The sequence below is a fragment of the Argopecten irradians genome, chromosome 2, assembly GCF_041381155.1.
Source record: "Argopecten irradians isolate NY chromosome 2, Ai_NY, whole genome shotgun sequence".
Lineage (NCBI taxonomy): Eukaryota > Metazoa > Mollusca > Bivalvia > Pectinida > Pectinidae > Argopecten > Argopecten irradians.
The window spans coordinates 872,341-896,788 of record NC_091135.1 but is presented as its reverse complement, the minus strand read 5'-3'; the positions used below and the strand labels follow the sequence as shown (position 1 = coordinate 896,788).

Genomic DNA, 24,448 nt, shown 5'->3' with positions numbered 1-24,448 from the left:
GAAGCTCTAAGTTCGATTCCTGTATATAATAGGTAATTGAACATGCAGTTAGAGATAGGAATCCTAATAAACGGAACTCCGCTCGTTGGCCAGTATGTTTGTTAAACGGAACTCGGGTCTGGTTCCTAGTTCCGTATAAGCTTAAACGGAACTCGGGTCTGGTTCCTAGTTCCGTTAAAGTTAAATGGAACTGGAGTCTAGGTGTCAGATCTGTTTAAGGAAACTTGTGTTAAGGAGGTTAATTCTGTGCTGTATTATTCATGGAAGCTCTAAGTTCGATTCCTGTATATAATAGGTAATTGAACATGCAGTTAGAGATAGGAATCCTAATAAACGGAACTCCGCTCGTTGGCCAGTATGTTTGTTAAACGGAACTCGGGTCTGGTTCCTAGTTCCGTATAAGCTTAAACGGAACTCGGGTCTGGTTCCTAGTTCCGTTTAAGTTAAACGGAACTGGAGTCTAGGTGTCAGATCTGTTTAAGGAAACTTGTGTTAAGGAGGTTAATTCTGTGCTGTATTATTCATGGAAGCTCTAAGTTCGATTCCTGTATATATATGTAATTGAACATGCAGTTAGAGATAGGAATCCTAATAAACGGAACTCCGCTCGTTGGCCAGTATGTTTGTTAAACGGAACTCGGGTCTGGTTCCTAGTTCCGTATAAGCTTAAACGGAACTCGGGTCTGGTTCCTAGTTCCGTTTAAGTTAAACGGAACTGGAGTCTAGGTGTCAGATCTGTTTAAGGAAACTTGTGTTAAGGAGGTTAATTCTGTGCTGTATTATTCATGGAAGCTCTAAGTTCGATTCCTGTATACAATATGTAGGTAATTGAACATGCAGTTAGAGATAGGAATCCTAATAAACGGAACTCCGCTCGTTGGCCAGTATGTTTGTTAAACGGAACTCGGGTCTGGTTCCTAGTTCCGTATAAGCTTAAACGGAACTCGGGTCTGGTTCCTAGTTCCGTTTAAGTTAAACGGAACTGGAGTCTAGGTGTCAGATCTGTTTAAGGAAACTTGTGTTAAGGAGATTAATTCTGTGCTGTATTATTCATGGAAGCTCTAAGTTCGATTCCTGTATATAATAGGTAATTGAACATGCAGTTAGAGATAGGAATCCTAATAAACGGAACTCCGCTCGTTGGCCAGTATGTTTGTTAAACGGAACTCGGGTCTGGTTCCTAGTTCCGTATAAGCTTAAACGGAACTCGGGTCTGGTTCCTAGTTCCGTTTAAGTTAAACGGAACTGGAGTCTAGGTGTCAGATCTGTTTAAGGAAACTTGTGTTAAGGAGGTTAATTCTGTGCTGTATTATTCATGGAAGCTCTAAGTTCGATTCCTGTATATAATATGTAATTGAACATGCAGTTAGAGATAGGAATCCTAATAAACGGAACTCCGCTCGTTGGCCAGTATGTTTGTTAAACGGAACTCGGGTCTGGTTCCTAGTTCCGTATAAGCTTAAACGGAACTCGGGTCTGGTTCCTAGTTCCGTTTAAGTTAAACGGAACTGGAGTCTAGGTGTCAGATCTGTTTAAGGAAACTTGTGTTAAGGAGGTTAATTCTGTGCTGTATTATTCATGGAAGCTCTAAGTTCGATTCCTGTATATAATATGTAATTGAACATGCAGTTAGAGATAGGAATCCTAATAAACGGAACTCCGCTCGTTGGCCAGTATGTTTGTTAAACGGAACTCGGGTCTGGTTCCTAGTTCCGTATAAGCTTAAACGGAACTCGGGTCTGGTTCCTAGTTCCGTTTAAGTTAAACGGAACTGGAGTCTAGGTGTCAGATCTGTTTAAGGAAACTTGTGTTAAGGAGGTTAATTCTGTGCTGTATTATTCATGGAAGCTCTAAGTTCGATTCCTGTATATAATATGTAATTGAACATGCAGTTAGAGATAGGAATCCTAATAAACGGAACTCCGCTCGTTGGCCAGTATGTTTGTTAAACGGAACTCGGGTCTGGTTCCTAGTTCCGTATAAGCTTAAACGGAACTCGGGTCTGGTTCCTAGTTCCGTTTAAGTTAAACGGAACTGGAGTCTAGGTGTCAGATCTGTTTAAGGAAACTTGTGTTAAGGAGATTAATTCTGTGCTGTATTATTCATGGAAGTTCTAAGTTCGATTCCTGTATATAATATGTAATTGAACATGCAGTTAGAGATAGGAATCCTAATAAACGGAACTCCGCTCGTTGGCCAGTATGTTTGTTAAACGGAACTCGGGTCTGGTTCCTAGTTCCGTTTAAGCTTAAACGGAACTAGGAAACTCGCAACCAACTTCAGCCCTCCCGCTGGGAACGGAAATACCAAGCAACAACGCCCCACTCGGTCACATTATACTAACAGTCGTGCCATTTCCTTAATGCTGAGCGCTAAGCAGGGGCCAATTATGCGATTTGACTGGTTGAACCTTGTTTTTCAGGATATACGAAAACGGCCCTGGAACTGTTATAGACAATGGCGTGTCGATCGGGTAGGGGACAGAACCCAGCGTCTACCTCACACGGGCGAGTGCTTTGCAAAAGGCCAAAATCAGTGTGCTATGCACTTTATGCATTCGGGGTAAGTAGTGCAAAATATAAACAAATGATACCGACTTTTAATTGAATACTAGTTTAATTCGACCTTGACATTAACTTGAAAACAAGAAAATTGCTAAAATGTAATGGTTTATTGTTTCAAATTATTTAAAAAGAAGAATGGGCAAACAATACAAATGTTCGTTCGTTGAATTTAGGATTAAAAAGTGTTAGGTGGTATAAATAAATGCCATTTTTTAAATTTTTTTAATAGGTCTGATGAGAGTGGTTCAAGTGGCCAAGTGTATCTGTAAGTGTGTACCGTGGAGGGCTTGTGGTCACGTGTCGGAAAAATCTCAATAAACTATTCCGTCGTGAAAGGATATTAAAACTACATTATATTTTGTTTACATCTAGCTTATACATACTACCCTCTCGTCTCATATCTCATGAATACATTCCAGCTATTGTTCTCCGTGCTGTTTTCATTGTGTTCCATTGCCGTTCTGATGTGGCTGTTAACCATCAATCACATTACCAAACTGATGTTGTAACTTTTTATTACGTATAATGTAGCAGAAACAAAATCGCTTTCAATCTGTTTCCATGGAAATTATCCATATCATTCTAATGAATTTCCGACTTCTGTCTCTGCACGATAACATCAAATCTTGTCTCTGACATTAATATACAAGCTCACTGTATACGACATAATCTGACTTGATCTTTTAATACTAAGTATATAACATTCTACAAATAAAAGAAGCTATCTTTTACCCATATTTCATATCCGTGCTGTCCTGTTAAGATTAGCAATTTTATTTTAACAATATCATCAACTTTATTTAATAGATGCCTAAACAACGAGACGCGATATTGAGGAAAATATTAAAATATTATGTTTTTACAGCAGGAGGATATTTCGTTTGACACAGGTATTCATACTTTCTTGTGATAATAAATATACAATTTAAGTTATATATGTGCCATAATTTCCATTCCCACGAATCAAAAAGAGCTTTTAATAATGTAATTCACCATCAAATTTGAGAATACCAATACTTATAATGCATAGGATTTAATTTGTCAAAATTAATTTAGAACTTAGAATGAGTTGGCACTAGGGGGAATTAGTGTGTTCTTGTTTCGCCCACTTTTTTATAATAACATAGGGGCAGTTATGTTGTGACAGCAGTTATAGTCTGCTTCACATATCCCTTACCTGGATTTTACCTGTGTTCTCCCACATTACCTGGATTTTACCTGTTCTCCCACATTACCTGGATTAAAGTTATCTAATTTCATCATTATTATTCATTATTATCTAAACAATATTTACATATCATATACCATTTATATCAGCTAAGTCTATAGAAGACAGTTATACTATATATAAGGAGATGTCCTATAGTTTTGAATTTTAATTTCAGAGAATATAAAGAGATGCTTTATATAGTTTTGAATTAATACGTATCAGAGAATTAAATTATAGGACATTATTTTATTATGCTGTCAGTATATTTTATTTATCTATTTAATCATGTGCATAATAAAATGATATGTGATTGATTAAATTATTTGATTACTCTGACTTATTTTGGCTTATTTAATTATTAAATTTCTTAGATATAAATTTGGAAGACAGAACATTGCTTATAATGGTTGCTGTGTGAAGAACAACAGATGCACCATACCCGACTGCCCCGCCAAAATGAGTACCAGCAACAACATCCCTTCAGGAAATGGTCGCCAACTCCACAACCATCCTCACGACCACGCTAAGACCACGGCCCTGGAGATTATGGAGAACATCCGTATCCGCCGCGTGAAGGAGGTGAAACCCATACCCAGGATCTACGAAGAAGAGGTTACCAAACTGCGAACTCACGACTGGAATAACGACACACTCTCCACTGTCCAACACCTACCAACATTTCAATCTAGCAAGACATTACTCTCAACGCCAGACGCACCCAGACTCCTCAACTACCAAAGAACATCCAGGACATCAATCTCGAGGGAAAGTGGACACAGACGACTGCTGGAGAGGAATTCCTTCTACTTGACGATGGTGACCAATCCCTCATCATAGCCTTTGCGACATCCAGCAACTTCATCGACCTATGTAACGCTGATACTCTCTTCTGTGATGGAACTTTCTACACCTGTCCGACCCAGTTTCACCAGATCTACACCATTCATGCCCAGATAGGAAATCAAATGTAACCGCTAGTCTACAATTTATTGCCCAGCAAGACCTTAACAACTTACCCCTTTTTCAAACTACTAAAGACGAAGATGACGGAACTGAACCTCCAACTCAACCCGACTACTGTTTTTCTGGACTTCGAGACCGCTGCCCAGAATGCCATTCGCTCCGTATTCCCAGCTGCTACACTGAAGGGATGATTTTTTTCATTTCACTCAGTGTATTTGGAAGAAAGCCCAGCAAACCGGACTTCAACAACTCTACGCCAACAACGACGACATCAGATGACTTGTACGACGAGCCGCAGCCCTACCCCTAGCCCCTTTAAACCATATAGAATATGTCTGGTTCCACGCACTCAACGACCTTGAAGATGCTGATGTACCACAGGACACCATCGCATTCACCGACTACGTCATTACACAGTGGATAGAGCGCGACCAACCACTCTGGAAGCACTTTGAGACTGAGGGCTCCTGAACAACGAACCACGTAGAAGGATGACACAACAAACTCAAGAAGAAGGTTGAACACTCCCACCCAAACATCTACAGCATCATCCGTGTATTCCAAGAAATCCAGGCTAACAAAGAGATTACGCGCATCCAACACGCAGCCGGAGGACAAACCAGACCCAGAGCCAAACGGTACCGAAACATCGACAGCCGCCTACCCAACTGAAGGAACGCTTGGAGACTGGCGCAATGGATGTGATACAGTACACAGACGCAGCATCCCATCTTCTGTATTTAGAGTGATGATAACAAACTTTCATAAGATTGCATATGTTGTACATGTATATATATGTGTGTGTTTTAATTTTACCTTTAGCTCAGTCGGTAGAGCATGCGCAGCAGACCAGTACATGTAAGTCCAGGGTCGCGGGTTCGAAACCGGCTGACGGCGCAACACTCTCGTCCTGTCACATAAGTAATTAAAAAAACCTTTCATCTAATGATTTCATCTAACCACACATAAAGTATACAATCAAGAACTATTCCAGTGCATAAAATCTGTGTTGTTACAAATGTTTGTACTATGCATGTTTATCGCGCATTTGAATGATTTTCACATATAAATTCTTCAACAGATCCCAAAAGAGAAAATAGCATGTCAAAATATTCACCCTGGTTTTGTGAAGATCCGGTACTGTTATTGGAATTCTTTGGTTATCAAGGTAATTTACGACGTCATGCCAAGCTTCTATCTTTCTTCTACGCGAAACATTCTTCATCAGATTTTCAAATGCATACATGTACATGTATCAAGGTTAGAAGTTTCAAAAGTCATCTTATCATTCTATACATAAGACTGTTGAATTTCCTGCGTCTATCGATTGAGAAGTATTTGCCACTAGATACTAGACGATCTTCATTTTATGTTAATGATTATAAAAACAGACAGATTCGTTGGTGTAAAATACTTGGCACATTTAGGTATATGATAGCTGTCAAGTACACGCATCCTCCACACCAGGTTTTACACATAGCTGTCAAGTACACGCATCCTCCACACCAGGTTTTACACATAGCTGTCAAGTACACGCATCCTCCACACCAGGTTTTACACATAGCTGTCAAGTACACGCATCCTCCACACCAGGTTTTACACATAGCTGTCAAGTACACGCATCCTCCACACCAGGTTTTACACATAGCTGTCAAGTACACGCATCCTCCACACCAGGTTTTACACATAGCTGTCAAGTACACGCATCCTCCACACCAGGTTTTACACATAGCTGTCAAGTACACGCATCCTCCACACCAGGTTTTACACATAGCTGTCAAGTGGTGCTCTCCTCTTACCGAGTCGTGTTTATTCCTCGATTGTTTTGACGAATACCAACGATTCGTGTATCGCTATAATATACAAACAATGACACGCAATACGAATAGGATAGTGTTGAAGAACGAAATTTGACAGAATGATTTCAATACTGACTCATCGACTAACGTTAGTCACATTGTAGTTTGAAACTCAACTGGGTTAACGGATGTGAGAAAGTGCGAAGAGCAACGAGTCGGAAATAAAACAATGTATCTGAACGATTTAATTCGATAATTCATTCGGCATTGTCATTGTTAAAACTAATATGGGACATGAGGGATAACATTTAATGGTTACTAGAACAATGCCAAATACCCAATACAAATAATGAATATGTATCTGTACATTATAAGAGGCTAAAACACAAATAGCTATGTAAGGTCTCATATATTATTTACTACAACAAACAAACCAAGTACATGTACCACAACTCACCTGTGATACAGTACGGTAAATAAACTGGCTTCCATGCGGATGGAGTGCTCCATTAGAAATGCACAATACGATATTCAGCATATCTAATTATCAGATAGAAGAACTTCGTTAAGCACACCTTCCTTTTGTTTTTGTTCGATTATGTTTTATATATATTGTACTTACTTGTGTAACCATAACCTAACGGAGTAGTTTCCACATCCATCATTTGTGTTACTTTGACAATTACTTGTTATGGCAGATTAATTAATTAATTTTTCTTTGTTTTCATACCAAATCTGGCTTTCTGATTGGTCAATATTTTTTTTGCATACCACTATAAAAAAAAAAAATGTACTTACTTGTATAAACGTTAAACGTTACTGTAACCATAACCTAACGGAGGTAGTTTCCACATACAACATTGTATACATATTGCATCATTTTGTGTTACACTTAGGCTTACATAAAACACTTTTGACAATTACTTGTTATGGCAGATTAATGTATAAAAATATTTTGGCTAAAGTATAATACTGCAAACGTACTTATTTTAGGCGCAGTCAAATGTGAGCGCAAGTGTTAAAATCTGTGTAGTATGATTCATTAACGCGGATATAATTATTAGTTGTGGCTCAATACCGGGAATACACTTTTAGAAGATTCAAAGGTGTGTGAAACACAAAGGAATCGGAATCTTCTCCCTGTAGCAGCAGTACAATGCATCACACCCGAGGAATTCAAGGCACATATTTTCCACGTAGTCCTTGAAGCCCTCATGCACTAGTTCATCCTCGATACTCCAGGGGTTCCGATCACTTACGATCTCTACACCCCTGGACTATCTTAGAGTAAAAAAATAGAGGCAACAGAACAGGTAATTTAGTCCTTTGGTGTACATCAAAAGAGCCGTATAACGGAACACTGTGGTCGACTGTGTGGCTTTGAAGTTGGGCGTCGCTCTCTCTGTAGTCTTCAAAGGAAATCTTTGCTAGCCTGTGATTGGTCAAATGTTTTCCACTGAGCTGCCTCCAATTTGACAATGAGATAGTCCAGGGGTGTAGAGATCGTAAGTGATCGGAACCCCTGGAGTATCGAGGATGGCACTAGTTCTGCACACATCTTTTATCTTACGTACTAAAAAAAATAAACCCTTCACACCCTTGCACCCCTACAGATCACCGTGACGTAATCGTCATTATTGACGGAGTCATGAAAAACAAAGAAGAAGAAGAAAAAGAAGAAGAAGAAAAGAGCTTAAATAAAATTACCGCTAATATAAATATATTTACAGTATTCCAATGATGGTGGTCTATGTGTCATGCCTTAATTTCACCACTTGTGTTAATCTGACCTTTTAAATGATTATTTTACTTTGTTATTCGATAACAATGCTGCTCTTGTTTCTCCTGTCACTGGTGATATAGTTGCACGAGTTTATACATGTACTTAAAGACAGGATGCCTTCTGTTTCTATGTAGTATCGCTCGATTATCATTAATTGTTTATTTGTATGGGGTTGGCGTTTAGGTTTAGATATACCAAACATACATGTGTTCGTGCTGGTAGACATTTCTACGGGACAATTTAAGAATAGCAGTTCGTAACCAATCATAAAACACGTGCAGAACCAGAGCACGTGCGCGTTATTACACTATTTGTACTATCTGTGATTTGGATTTCAGTATGTACTTGACATTATGGTAAATGTCTACGTGTATTTCAGTTTTACATTGGAGCATATGTTCGCGAATGTAACAGAGACAGAGATAACCCGGTACACGTTATCTGTGTTTCCCATATACTGATTTATCGGTATATACATTTACATTTTAACTGACGTTGTCGGCCAGACTTCCTCTGAAATCTTAATCCAACTCCAAATCGATGCACCATTGTTTATTTAATGAACACATCAAATGGGAGTGTAGTTCGCTATGTCTGCTTGTCACACTTATAGAAATATAATGTTCACCTCTTTGACCACATTTCGTGACGTCGCCGATTCAAACGCCTTCGCGAGTACATCGACGACTGTTATATATTACCATATTACAATTACGTTTTAATATTCGAGACACAGTGGTATTCGCGTTGGAGCTCTCTGAATTAACAAAATATCATCTAGCTGTTGTTATTATGTTTTCGTGCCTGCATTGACCGATCCTAATCGCGACTGACATTTTTCAATTTCTATTGCAAGGAGATTTGGCGATGGTATTAAGTAATGAGATATATATTGTAGGGTGAATATAATGACAATATGTCTGCCATGAGTACACTGGATTTGTACTCGCTTGTCATTAGACCGAAAGCGATAGATGTGTTTTTTTTTTGCTGAAATCCTTTGAGAACAATTTACCGGGGAGAAAATCAATGTTTCATCTATATAATATGCGGTATCTATCCCTATCACATACAGAACTTTTTGATCTAGGACCCTAAAATATCCGTATACATGTCCTGGTTATTTAATACCTCTCCATAGTTCATCTATACAGGTACTGGCGGATAAAGCACGAAGGGCGTCCCATCCTCCCACGTTTTATCGCCATTGTTGGCGTCCCATCGCTTTATTCTCTTTAATGTTTTTCTAACTTTTTTTTCTTTTTTTTTTTCGATTTTGATGCGACTCCTTAGCAATCTACCAGAGTACCTGGTGATGCTCCATATAGCCATCAAAAATGCATTAAAATAACAAAGTGGTAAGGTCGAGAAGTTACATCATCAGGCATAGTATAGGCACTACATCCTAATACCGACGCTTTTATGATACAAAACGGCGTCAAAAATACTGAAGTTTACATTAACATCCTATATAACTTTACCACTAAAATCACACAGAAAGTATTGTTGACAATTCGAAAATAAGTTATGGATAGATGGATTAAAATGAAAATTTACAGTCAGTGATGAATTGATCAATAGTATAAACCCCGTTGATTTAAACCAAAGGCTACTCAACTTTATGATGGTTCGCAGTAGAAACTGTTGGTGTTTTCAGTGCCGACCAAATATACAATGTTGTACCACAGGTGTTCGTTTCTAATATAAGTATAATACTGGGTCAGTATTATTCTTGTACAATGTACAGTTTTGCACATTCCGATGACGTCGCAATGTTTACATCTTGTGTTCGCTACAACACGTACTATCCTATTTGTATTTGTAACATTTTCGTTGCATGCAAATGGATAAAATATGTCAGGACAACAACAGTCTTTGAGTTGGATAAGTTTAACCAAAACGACATGCTAATAGATAAAGCACGACAATGCATTTTATTCACGTCAGGGGACTGACAAGTTATATCCGTTATATGTAATCGGCGAGAGTAGGCCTTACATACAATACACACCCTTGGGTGTTTCGAAATATCAATGAAGCGGAATCCTAGAGCGGCCATTCTGAGAGCGGCAAATGTTTACAGTATTGGGCCTAACTCTGTTTGTGCATGTTCCTCGAAACGACGTCCGATTCATTTCAAAACCTCCAAAAACCGGAAATAATGATATGTAACCATTAAACATCCGTGTAATCAAGTAATTTTAAACGTGAACTGATCAAATAGAACTCAAGTGATCACAAAATTTAAGAAACTGACACCTCCTTGACGCAGGCGGATTGTAAGCGATATTTCTGTAAGGGGGCCGAATATACCCGAACACGCTCTATGGATGGTTTAACATTAAAATCAAACTGTTTTTGTACTATGGATGGTTTAACATTAAAATCAAACTGTTTTTGTACTATGGATAGTTTAAGATTAAAATTAACCTGTTTTTGTACTATGGATGGTTTAACATTAAAATTAACCTGTTGTTGTACTATGAATGGTTTAACATTAAAATCAAACTGTTTTGTACTAAGGATGATTTAACATTAAAACCAAACTGTTTTGTACTATGGATGATTTAACATTAAAATCAAACTGTTTTGTACTATGGATGGTTTAACATTAAAATCAAACTGTTTTTGTACTAAGGATGGTTTAACATTAAAATCAAACTGTTTTTGTACTATGGATGGTTAAACATTAAAATCAAACTGTTTTGTACAATGGATGGTTTAACATTAAAATCAAACTGTTTTTGTACTAAGGATGGTTTAACATTAAAATCAAACTGTTTTTGTACTAAGGATGGTTTAACATTAAAATCAAACTGTTTTTGTACTAAGGGTGGTTTAACATTAAAATCAAACTGTTTTTGTTCTAGGGATGGTTTAACATCAGATAAATAAAACGATTTAGAGTTTTATATCGGGGAAAACCCCGGATATATGCTTCATTAGACGGAACTCTTTTTATTTGTATGTTCATTGATAAATTGGCGGGAATTTCCGCCACTTCGAGTGGATGTTCCAAATGCTTTGCGGAGCCAAACGATATATTATCCAATTGTTAATCTTATAAATGCCATAAACACTAAATAGGGTAGATATTGGTCAAGAGCAATGATACGTAAGACTGTAAAAATAAGGATTACTAGGGTCTTTCCCTACCTTGAGGGTAGGACAAGGAAAGTCTCTACTCGAGGAGGAGATTTACGATTGTCTAACCCGAGGCTTGCCGAGGGTTAGACTGTCGTGAATCTCCTCCAAGGGTACATATTTCCCTGTCCTACCCTCAAGGTAGGGGAAAATCCTTTTTCTGCCCCTGTAAGTTCCAAAAAATAAATAATTAAAAACTACCTACACGATTTAAAAAAAAGCTACAGTATTTATTTACAATACTGTATCAAACTGGAGTTATTTTTAATGCTCAAACACTTTGTTAAATCGTTGCACAGTGACAAACAAGAAACTTAATAATTTTGAAAGTCAAAAGATATAACACATATTGTATCAAACCCTTTAAATCATTCGCTGGGTAAACATCAACGAAATATGTGAAAACAGGTTGACTTCTGACTCCGATGATCATTAGGTCACAGTTCAGTACGTGCATGAAGCACGAGCTCGAGGTCAAATGTTATATGGATTTTTAATTAGACTGCATAGATTAATGTTTATTTGCTTATCATATTTTACAACTTCCGGTTTATCAGGCGAATATATTCTATGCGTGCAAGCTGTCTCGCCCTGGGTAAGACAGAGAAAACTTACCCTTACCGGTAGTGCAGATATATCTGTTCGATGGGGTTGAATAAGGTATCATTCTGGTGTTCCATTCCAAATATCGATACTCTACTCCACTTTATCCTTCGATAGACCCACCAGAAAGATACTTTAATCCTTAAATATTATACACAGAAGCACTAAGTAAGTCCAAATTCGTAATGCAAATAATAAATCAGCATCAATCTAATGTCATCATGTTAACATCATACAGCTTTTATAAACGTACAACTCTTGTTAACATCAATTTTCTTGACCATCGAGCTGGATCAGGTAGGATATTACCTAGAAATGCCAAATTAGCCATTATACATCGAAAACACCTTGCTTTTCTTACGTCGTAACCGTGTGCAGTTTCCGTGGGTTTCCACATGGATATTTGTCCCTGTTTTGCACCATCATTTGCATAACAATATAAAAAAACTCGATGTCAAACAAGAGCTCATCGTACCTAAACAATTATTTGACGCCAGAAATATGTTAGGAACCATGAGGACTAGTTATACTAAAGTGTATATTGTTTCGCATATTTTGCCAAAATGTACAAGCTACACAACAATGAACGAGTCAATATAATAGTAATATCTGAAGGTTAGCCCCTATGGATACACACTTTTATCAACTTAGTTAAGTTCAAGTATACCGAAGAAATGAGATATAGGCATACAGCATATCACTGGCATAAACAGAAGCTAAAGCCTTAATGTTGAATGAGTTTGGAGAGTCACAGAAACCGGCCACCAACACAACTAAGATCGGATTGATTAGATTAACATAAATACCTCGGTCTCATCGGGGTTTTTTCACATGCAAAATTAGCTTTGAAATATATTTTTTATTGCTAGTAATTATGCGAAGACAAATACTAAAACGAAATGTAATAAGTAGACTACAACTGCGGAAAACACGGTGTGCAGTAACGTAATATTTTCCTCAAAGATAAGAAAGTGTTTTTTGTTTACATTTGTAATGTCTTCACACATAAGTCATTCCCAAATGATTCAAATTGATATTTTATCAATTTTTATAGAGTATCTTTTATAGCAACAGATACTAGTTAGTGATAAAACTTATTGTAAATTCTTTCCCCAATGACCTGCAGCATTAATAATTAATGTCATTCATTACGAGATCTGCCAAATCGTGTCTGCGCAATCAGGAAGTGGAATTAAGTATCATTACCGTTGCCTGCTCTGTTTGCTGTTTTGTAATTGACCTTCTTTCAATGTTTAGGCAGAAGACTCCGGATTCCTTAAACCTCCATAAACGTTTCGACATAAAATTGTACACCTTTAGAACGTTTTCACGATTGTCTTGAAAGAACACCAAGTATTTGGTATAAAAAATTAAACTAGTATTTTGATAGAATTTGTGGCTATGTGACCAAATGTATAAGATTAGTATACAAATAACTATTGTAAATGGTGTGGCTTGTGCATATATGTTTCATATGGTTTCTACATTATATCACTCAGCTGACGGAATCCCCTTCTCTGACATTTTCTGAGTTCGATCCCTGGTCGGGAAACTGGACAGAAATTCGAATTCTGTCCTGTTCTTCTGCACGTTAAGAATAATACATGGTAAAAATTATTAGAAATACGTGTTAACTGTTAGCCAGTTAGATGAACCGCCTTCGTACTAAATCATTAGTTAGATTCTTGAACTTTACATATGCTTCCTTGATCAAAGCCAGGTCATTACATAGGCCTTATTGTGGGTTATTTCTGATCCACACATATATTACACAAGGTTTGATTTCATTTGATATTTTATGTGTCGAGCTTTTGAAAAATATTTCACTAGCATTGCCAAGAAAAATTTCGAGACGGGTTTCATAACTTTTTATATACATGAACACGTTTTTACAGTAAGTTTCAACATACAATGTACCACTCCCTCTGTAACGACATTGAGAATATGTTTAGTACAACTGTTTTGGTTTGTAATTATACACATGAGACCTACATAAATATAATGATATCCGGAATTGAAAAGATCTTCGTTTTTCGCCTCAAGGCCGTTTCAAAATATTGCGTAAATACATTTTATGAAATAAAAATGGATTTCTAGTCGAATTTGACTTTTCGTGTTTATGGACGAATTCACCATTAATGTACCATTCAATCCTTTATATGATTGTATTCAGATGTTAAGAAGTTATATTTCTTACAAGGATATGTGATCGAACACAATTTGTCTTATAGAGAATAGTTAATGGTTGTAAATGATAATTTGTCACGCCTTAATTCCAACCAGATCGTATCTAAATAATTGTGTATGACTAAGCGGTCGTACCGATACAGCCAGACAGATACATGGGTAACTAGTAATGAAACATCCCTTTATCAAGTGATGCTGATTTAATATGGTGCTTGTAATGAATGGTGAAAGGCTTTCTGTGTACGAATTAAATGAATTGACTATACAGCAGTGTTTTTCTATGATGCACCCGGAAATGGTCCTTTCTTGTGTAAATGTTATCAGCACTCATCTGCGTAGCGTTTATACACTAGGAACCCTTGTTTGCTTGGGCCTTCCCGAGGACGGCATGTGTATCTATATAATGTGATGATACCATAATCAACATCAGTGTAATATAAACATGTTCTTAACATGTTCGATATCCTCTCTATTTTAGACAGCACGGCAAGAATGGATAAGGGACGTGTTTGACGATATTCCATCTGTCTTTCAATTCACATTTCGATTTCAGAATTAATAAGTAACATTCAACAAAAAAACATTTGGATGTGACATTTTACTCTTTCGCTGGCACATTTCATCACAAAGGCCTACACCAGTCTCTGATATCACGATTAGACAAATGAATGACTGCTATTTCTAGATGAATTCCTGTTTACATATTCATATATATAAAATATGATAAATGTGTTATCATTTTATATTTCATCGTAACTGGTAAAATATATGGTGTATTAATTATAATTATAACATAAATATTATGCTCGGTATATGGCAACAACACTTGAGTAAACTTGTTTAAGTTTCAAGTGTAAGCGACTGAAACAAAGATTTTATCAATTGTTCCTAGTTTCTATGTGACATACGCTATAGTATATATATGTATATTTTCTGTGTAAATGTTGTCTTAATGACCTCCTCTCCTTGTTTAAGTGTTTATGTTACATATGCTAGGTTTTAGTTTACTGCATTATAAAGTGAAAGGATTTCGTAAAACCTTTAAAGTAATCTTCAAAAGGATTATAGGGCATTAAACAGTCGGTATTGTTTATGAAAACGATTTTTTTAAATTTTAGATAGCAGGTATATGGTATTAATTAATCAGCTGCCTTATAATTGAAATGCCTTGATAATATGAAATAACATATTAATTCAAATATTTCTCAATAAAGCACATAATCAAGATTGATTACTATATAATTCACCGGAAATGAGTCTTTTCGCATTACAAAAGTATTTGTCTCCTGGGAGCAGACAGCAGATACTAATCGTTACATCATTTATGTTGAAATAAATCATTAATTTACGAGAAAACAACCGTTTATGGCGCCATGAAATAAATACTCCGAAATCAAAGAACAACGAAAGTATAGTCACCACGATTACCTCTTTCATTAACAAAACTCGACTTAAATGTGAAATTATGAATCTACTGCACCTCAAAATTAGTGCGACAAAGCTTCCAGTTTTACAAGTATCAAGCTATAAGGATTTAAGGGTATTAATATGATAATGATCGATACCCAAACTACATTATATTCTACGAAGAGTTTTAATCAAGAAAGTTGAGTTAATGAAGATTTGGTTTAATAAATTGGATTGAGGTCTTATAAACAGCCAGATATAATATTAAATAATATTCCATAGCGTCATACATATATCATCTTCTGTATCTAAAACATCGGTTAAAGCAGGATAATTTGATAACTTCTCTCCTAAAATGTTTATCAAATGTAAAATATATAAAGGGGTTCATGACGTTGTTTAATAGGTGAAGTCGTAAACAGAACATTATTGCTAAGGAATAGGCTTCGTCGTTGTTGAAATTCATCCAAAACTCATTAGATTCTATGTCTTTGGAAAGATTCACAGCAAATGTCGGTACCAGACACAGGATGTAGGCGAGAGCCAGGGTCATGAACATATATGTAACTCTATAGCGAGCAGCCTGACTCTTAGAGGACGGTTCCCGCTCTAAGTTAGATGATAAACTGTCATGTTTGCCTAATTCCTCTGTAAGCCTACACGTTTCAGTTTTGGGAGCTTCGATTGTATTACTGTCTCTAACTATGAGATCGTTTTTCGTCATACCTTTAGATTGCCCGTTGATGGGTATATCCAGCGACTCCCGCCATGGCGCTACGTCGGCCGACTTTCTGCTTGGACTAGCAGGCACTTTTGAACTTACATGGCGTTTTAAACGATTTTCCTGTTTGTAAAGTGTTGATCCCACAGAGCTATAAAATACTATTATTCCTATAACTATCACAAGACTGAGCATGCCATTAATTCCCTGGTAGATGTAAATCAATGCTTTGAAGGTAAGGTCGGTTGCATATCGACTCCCACATCGATTACCGGTCACATTAGTCTTGTAGTTAAACACTGGTACTCTGGCGAAGAAAGCCCACGAAGGTAGCGATAACACTGTGGACACCGTACCAGTAATGACAAGCGTCTTCCGTCGAAACCCCAACGTCATATTTTTACCGAGGCGGCATATTTTCATGTAACGTTGATACGCTATCACAAGATTTAATAAACCGGACCATATTAACACAACACACGCAAAGAACCACAAACATTCACATAAACCTGCTACCGGAAACATAACTGGATAGATATTGGTCAACAGACTCACTCCACATCCGGCCAGACTAGCAATGGCGTCCGTCACAGCAAGAACTGGAATGAAATAACGCACATCTTTCTTATTCTCCATTTTGAAGATGTAGACGTATAACACGCTGAGGTTTCCCAGTAATCCTATGGTGAGATATAATCCCAAGATAATGTTGTTCGGGAGTAGGGAGGAAGATATACTAGAATTCCACTCATATAGTCGTCCCGCTTCTGTATCAAAACTTTCATTCGCTTCCATACTGGTTAACCGACTGATGCGTCCTGATCTCAGTTCAGTGTTCAGGGCATAACGCATACCAAATATTTACGTATAAAAACGGTTGTGAATTTCACATATATGTTTTAGATATGATTGACAGGTTTAGTGTCTGACGGTTTGTATAACAGTGATAAGAAATGGGGTGAGCTGAATCTCTCGCTATTTGGTTAATGATCAATCCAAACGTCTTAATCCGTGAAGGTTTATAAAAATAAATTGAACGAAACAAACCTCACACTTTCTGGGTGATGAAGAATCCTGGCCTCTCCTGCTGTAAACGCTTCCTGGACATGTAAAGTATTTCCATAAGGGTATCCTTTTACACGACCTTAACTTCTTAATTTCATTCTTAGCAATCGGAACCCAAAATCACACACTAAAACACTTTCAGTAGGTCGTATCCATGACTTTGATCTGACGTGCCTAGTAATGATGTGTTAGTCTCAACATTTGTTTCCTCAGTAACAATGTTTCACAGTACAGCCTTGTCTTCTCTCTCCCGTGAAATATGTTTCGGAACAAAGCAATAATTCTCGTAAACATGTTCGGTAGTTGGCGCGTGACCATTCTCCGTATATCAAAATGTAAGCTGCTTTCAGGAAACGTCCCACAGAAGTTAAGGAAGATGTGAATACGTATCACAGTATTATCATCTATTGAAGTCTACTCGTGAGAAATATTTGTTGATTTGTTAAAAAAAATCCAAATGGTTTTAAAGCTGTGTGCGAACATTTAGCAATCACAACATCATCATGTATTGAGGGCAAACTCGTATGCTATATACAGTCGAAGACAGGTTCGGTAAACAGTTTTCTGACATTTGTGAAATAGTTCTCTGGATTTTGATAAACCTGCATAAACATCCTCCACGTGCGTAAACCCCTTTGGAATATCCTTGTGTATTGATAAGACTACGAATCCATCGTCGAGTATTATCGGGTGTTAGAAACTCAGACATTTTACTCGCCTCGTATGAAATTTACATAAATCCTCTTTAAACATAAGTCCTTTAAGTATTCCATGATATGTATACTTGATGTGATTGTTTCGTACCATTGTAACAGTAAAGCCATCAGGCTAGTCAGCCAGTGTATCATATTGTTGCATTGGAGAGCTGGCAGCTATATATACCACACTCTCTCTCTAACATTGAACATAGACGGGTTGAAATAGGCCCAACCCCTCCACCTCTGATCAATATTTACATCTTATTGTTATAAGTCTTTGTTAAACATGAAAGGTAAGTACAGTCTTCTTCCCATATATAATGCATTACCGATGTTATGCTTTACAATACAGTAACAATGAAAACAAAGCTTCTATTGTTAAACCTCACTACCTCCTTGTACCTTTCTACCTTTATGTTATATTAATGAACTATTTTTCCGTTTGGTTTGTGATTACAACGTTGCATTACATACTTGACATATATCCAGATAATCATTGTGTCCTATAAGTGTACCTGCTAATGAGAAAGATTTTCAAAATATTTGGCGAATCTGGGTAAATGCACCGCTTAGTGCTGATATTTAGATTTCGATGCTCTTAATAGCAGAATCAAATTAAGTCCCAATTAGAAACTAAGTACCCTGAGTAAGATTAGCGGAATCCTCAGCAATGCTCGTACTGCACCTGACTACTCCATACTATACATTTTCAGCATTACATGTCCATTTTGATGTGTATTAATTAGTCCGGTAGATGAGGCGGGACATGCTGTATAAGCCTACATGGGGAACACATAGGGAGTACACGTGCTCATGGTGATTTATTGTCCTAGGCAGCAAACTGACTAAAATGTAGCACCAAATCTGTTCGTTACATGATAAACATCTAAACACGTCTCCACGTGCTTTAATCTTTCTATTTTGAGACTTTGATCATATTTTAATATTTAATAATAGTTTTTCAGACCATGGAGTAGCAGTCAATTAGTGTATAGAATTACGTAATATTGGTGGGTATATATATTATGAAACTATTGTTGTGGTTACCTTGGTTACCAAAGCTTTTATATGTAAACAAAAAGTTTTTATAATTCGTGTTATTAAAATCAAACTTAAATTACACCAGGACAAACGTAAGCAAACCATACTAAAATATATGACTATATAACCAAGTGTTCTAAAGATAGTACATAAAAATGAGATAAAACACGACATTACTCACTTTGCAAGTATGGCATAGGTATCGAATTCAAAATTATTTCCCATATTTAGTAAGGATCTTTCCATTCTTGTTAAAGATATACTTGCTCCCTGATTTTCATTCATTCCACATTATTTCATTATTTTCACTCTTCAACAGTATACATATATCACATTCGTATATAGACCTGTCTAAAACTAATTAGGCATTGATGTAAGCGAACTTTTGTGAGAAAAATTCTTTCATACCCCATTGGAATTAAAAAAAATAGTGATAACAATGCTTACTATTAATTTTAAACCCGACAAAATAAAATACATTTACATGTTCGATTCCTTTGGTTATTCAAGGAATTATTTTATCCAATCAATACGTCTATGTCTCTATGTCTCTATAGTGCCGTCACGATAACGTAGGGATTTCGCGCCATTCTCGTATTTTTCCTTCCTAGAGGTATAAAGAAAATGAATCAGCCAAGTCGGGTTTAGTGTGAAAACACAGACAAATTAAAATATTAAAGATTTAAACCGTGGTAAACATGGTCGGGAGAGATAAACCATTTTAAACCAGATCTAGTCACTACATATAATATATCACATATTTTATTGATCTAATACCTAATCAAATTGATCAAAACACATTCAGTAACTTGTAATTTATCTATTTTAGTCATGATGCTATTGTTATTTGATCTTTTCCAGCATATATCACTTTAGTCACATTAAAACATTTGTCTATGATTGTAGGGGAACCTTGTCTGTGTGTCCTGGGAGGCGATGGTCACAATTTTACTAAAATGAACTATTCTCAATGTGTTCGCCTAATGTAAACATTTCGGAAACATAAACAGTGAATTTATAATTTTCATAATTCTTATAAATGAATGAGACAATTACAAATATTGTATATTTTACTATGGCGTAAAGGGACACATATTGCTAACGTGTATAAAGACGAAGTCTAGAATGTAGGACAGAACTACATCCAAATTAACCTTAGTCATGAAGCCAATGTCGCCACGGAAACAGAAATGTTATTTTAGATACCTGAGACAGGCATTTGTGGTGCTCTATCTTTGATCAGCACTAGTTTATGAAGAACAGGTTTCCCTCCCAGTAAACCCGCGGTATATTCCGAATATATATCACTCATGCTGGTATGTAGTTCAGTTTGAATGGGCAGATTGGGCCGTAGTTTTTTGGCTTCCCGCTGTGACATTACTTTGGACGATTTACGCACTCAACTCAAATTATACACAACCATTAAATAGGACCATTTCTAACGACGGTGTAAGCATGGTTATATAGACTAAACATAGAATGACGTGCAAATAAAAGTTCACACTTCTGCTGCAAAAAATATACTGACCCGGATTTTGATCACAGAGAGGGTATTCAGAAAAAAACACCACCAGTCGGGGCTACGAGTCAACGATTTATACGACCCAGTGGTTAGATTCTGGAGGAAGATATTGTGGAATTATAAGTCATATCATGTTGATAAAGCAGATGGTTGTGACATTCTGACGATATGGAACAGGGACATTCGGCACATTTCGTTCTGGTTATGCGATCTATCTACAATACATACGAATCATCTCATTACCGCCAAAACCTATCGTATCCATGGGAACCAAACGAAGACAAACTGTACAATGTTGTCAGTATTTGCACACATCAAATACTCATCAGTAAATCTGTCCTTGTATTAGTACACAGAAGCCAACCCTCAAACATACATACCGTATACTCGTTAGTTTTTTCCAAGTAGTGTTACATTTTACCTGTACTGGGTTGATGCGAAAATAGTTTTAAACATACCATGTTAAAACAGCTCTCATATCAATATACATGTACTATTCTTTTTCCACTGATTCAGAAATAATGGAAGTTATAATCAGGTATGTATATTTGGTTTATTTAAGGAATGATTTTTATTTTTGCTGTTTACTTGTGTCTAAACTGGATTTGTTGGACATATATTTGAAATGACGCGCGTCATGTTGAAATATCTGTCTAACAAATGCAATTTACACACCATTAAACATAAAATATATAAATTATTCCTTATTACATTTCAAATAACTATTTCTTTTAAATCTTATGTTCCGATAAAATTAAACTTCGTTTTTTTCCCCAACGTTATACGATTGATGTAAATTGATGGAATCCCGGAACAGCTGGCTCCAATTTGGCGGGAAATGTCAAGTTCAGAAAGTACACAAAATGTAATTCCACAATAACACTATCCTTTTCCTTCGATTGATACAATATTTCTCAAACATTTTTTTTCCGAAATAAAATTTAAGATTTTCATTACATTTAAATTGTGAATTTAAAATACAGAAACAATATATGCCAAATCTGATGCGCATTAACAATACTTGCGGAAGTCAGTGTTCCAGTGTAAGTGTAAATGATTTCTCAGCTGGTAAGATTATATAGCAGAGAAAAAACGGAAACGTAAAGATTATGCCGTAAGTTGTCATGAAAATAGGACAGGTAGAACGCAATAAGTTATTCAACTTCAGAAAAAAGAACACATAACTTAATATAAAAAATAGAAAATGAAAAGGAAAAAAGCATGATGTATTTTTAAACGTTCAGACATAAGGACATAAGGTATAGTTACTAATATGCAGATTTATTCATTTCGCAAAATGTACGAAATACATCTAAATTAGCGAAATTTAATAATCACTAAATTGATCAAAGTTTTAAATACCACAGTCTGTTGTGTGAATGCCGCTTTCAAAGGTTGAAAAGATGATTCGTGAAAATAAAGCCCCGAGAATAGGTGTCACAAGTGTGATGAAATGGCTACACAGTATTCCAGAATGTTCTGTCACAACTATTTGGTAAGGTAATTCATGGTTTTTATGCAAAAAAAAACCCCGTTTAACCTGCTATTCACTTTATAAATAGAGGATAGTCTTTGTTTCGTGACGAGTAACGGCTGTATTTCATCGAAATGTTTCTATCTGCCACGATACCTATATACTATATCCTAAGTCTAGACTACTTGGCCTACTAATACTAGTATATGTGTTTCAATCTGCCACGATACCTATTTACTATATAATGAGTCTAGACCACATGGCCTACTGATACTAGTATATGTGTTTCTATCTGCCACGATACCTATATACTATATCCTAAGTCTAGACTACTTGGCCTACTGATACTAGTATATGTGTTTCAATCTGCCACGATACCTATATACTATATCCTAAGTCTAGACTACTTCGCCTACTTATACTAGTATATGTGTTTCAATCTGCCACGATACCTATATACTATATCCTAAGTCTAGACTACTTGGCCTACTGATACTAGTATATGTGTTTCAATCTGCCACGATACCTATATACTATATCCTAAGTCTAGACTACTTGGCCTTACTAACTAGTATATGTGTTTCATCTGCCACGATACCTTTCATACTATATTTTTCATCTGCCACGATACCTATTACATATATACTGAGTCTAGACTACATGGCCTACTGATACTAGTATATGTGTTTCTATCTGCCACGATACCTATATACTATATACTGAGTCTAGACTACTTGGCCTACTGATACTAGTATATGTGTTTCTATCTGCCACGATACCTATATACTATATACTGAGTCTAGACTACATGGCCTACTGATACTAGTATATGTGTTTCTATCTGCCACGATACCTATATACTATATACTGAGTCTAGACTACATGGCCTACTGATACTAGTATATGTGTTTCAATCTGCCACGATACCTTAATACTATATACTGAGTCTAGACTACTTGGCCTACTGATACTAGTATATGTGTTTCAATCTGCCACGATACCTATATACTATATCCTAAGTCTAGACTACATGGCCTACTGATACTAGTATATGTGTTTCTATCTGCCACGATACCTATATACTATATCCTAAGTCTAGACTACTTGGCCTACTGATACTAGTATATGTGTTTCAATCTGCCACGATACCTATATACTATATAATGAGTCTAGACCACATGGCCTACTGATACTAGTATATGTGTTTCTATCTGCCACGATACCTATATACTATATACTGAGTCTAGACTACATGGCCTACTGATACTAGTATATGTGTTTCTATCTGCCACGATACCTATATACTATATACTGAGTCTAGACCACATGGCCTACTGATACTAGTATATGTATTTCTATCTGCCACGATACCTATATACTATATACTGAGTCTAGACTACATGGCCTACTGATACTAGTATATGTGTTTCAATCTGTCGTTATACCTATTTACTCTCATTAGTTATTTTCATCTGACTAATTTATTCAACACATGAGGCGCAAATTTCGAAGAAAACCAAATGCAACACGTATATGCTGCATTAAGTAAACATGATATTTCAAACAAAAGGTATTCCCGCCAAAACGATATTGTCACTGTCAATTCTATGTTCTGATTTTATATTTGCTCTCGAGTGAAAAATACTCCATATGTGTTCAGCATAAAACCTTATAATTTACTCTGAAACTGTAATAAATAATATTCTCTTCAAACCAGCTATTACCGTGCAAAAATATATCTAGTCGAGGGTCTGAGTAGTCCTATAAAGGACTACGTATAAGTAATAGATCTGATCTTCGATGGAAACGACGTGTGGCTTAATAATACTACAGAACTGTAATGTAGGTACAGACATCTCTAACATCTGTTGGCTTATCTTCTTGCTTTGTTGAGGTACGTAAATCGTAAGGTAGGGCTCCTGTAATTATCGACGTTATGACATTAATTATTAATATACTTGTAATTAATAAATAAATTGAAGATTGAAAGGAATCGTTTTGTTTTCAAACGTTTGTTCATGAAATAAAGATAACAATTGTTTGGGGTAGACTTTATATCTACCCTTAATAATTGATGAATAATGTTGTATCCCAAGCCTTCCCTAAAAAGCGCATCACATAACCCATACATACTTGATAATAGCTTTTTTATTCCAATACCGGTTAGTGTTTTAAAGGTAGTAGGCGTGTTCTCTTACATTTTTGTTTGCGAAATATGTTTTTCTGACCCTAAGATTTCTTTTGAATATTTTGTATATCACCATGAC

At 36.3% G+C, this 24,448-nt stretch overlaps 1 protein-coding gene and 1 pseudogene across 1 annotated transcript; one reads left to right on the top strand and one right to left on the bottom strand.

Annotated features, from left to right (window-relative positions):
- The first annotated feature begins 4,230 nt into the window (after nucleotides 1-4,230).
- LOC138313262 (uncharacterized) lies at nucleotides 4,231-5,047 on the top strand (annotated as a pseudogene).
- A 9,785-nt stretch (nucleotides 5,048-14,832) lies between these two features.
- LOC138313988 (vasopressin V1a receptor-like) lies at nucleotides 14,833-18,269 on the bottom strand. The gene has a single exon (XM_069254204.1). The coding sequence runs from the start codon at nucleotides 17,231-17,233 to the stop codon at nucleotides 15,956-15,958; it is 1,278 nt and encodes a 425-aa protein (XP_069110305.1). The 5' UTR covers nucleotides 17,234-18,269; the 3' UTR covers nucleotides 14,833-15,955.
- Nucleotides 18,270-24,448: the final 6,179 nt, after the last annotated feature.

Coding starts and splice junctions, on each gene's coding strand:
- LOC138313988 (XM_069254204.1), bottom strand. CDS start 17,233: ATGCGTTATGCCCTGAACACTGAACTGAGATCAGGACGCATCAGTCGG.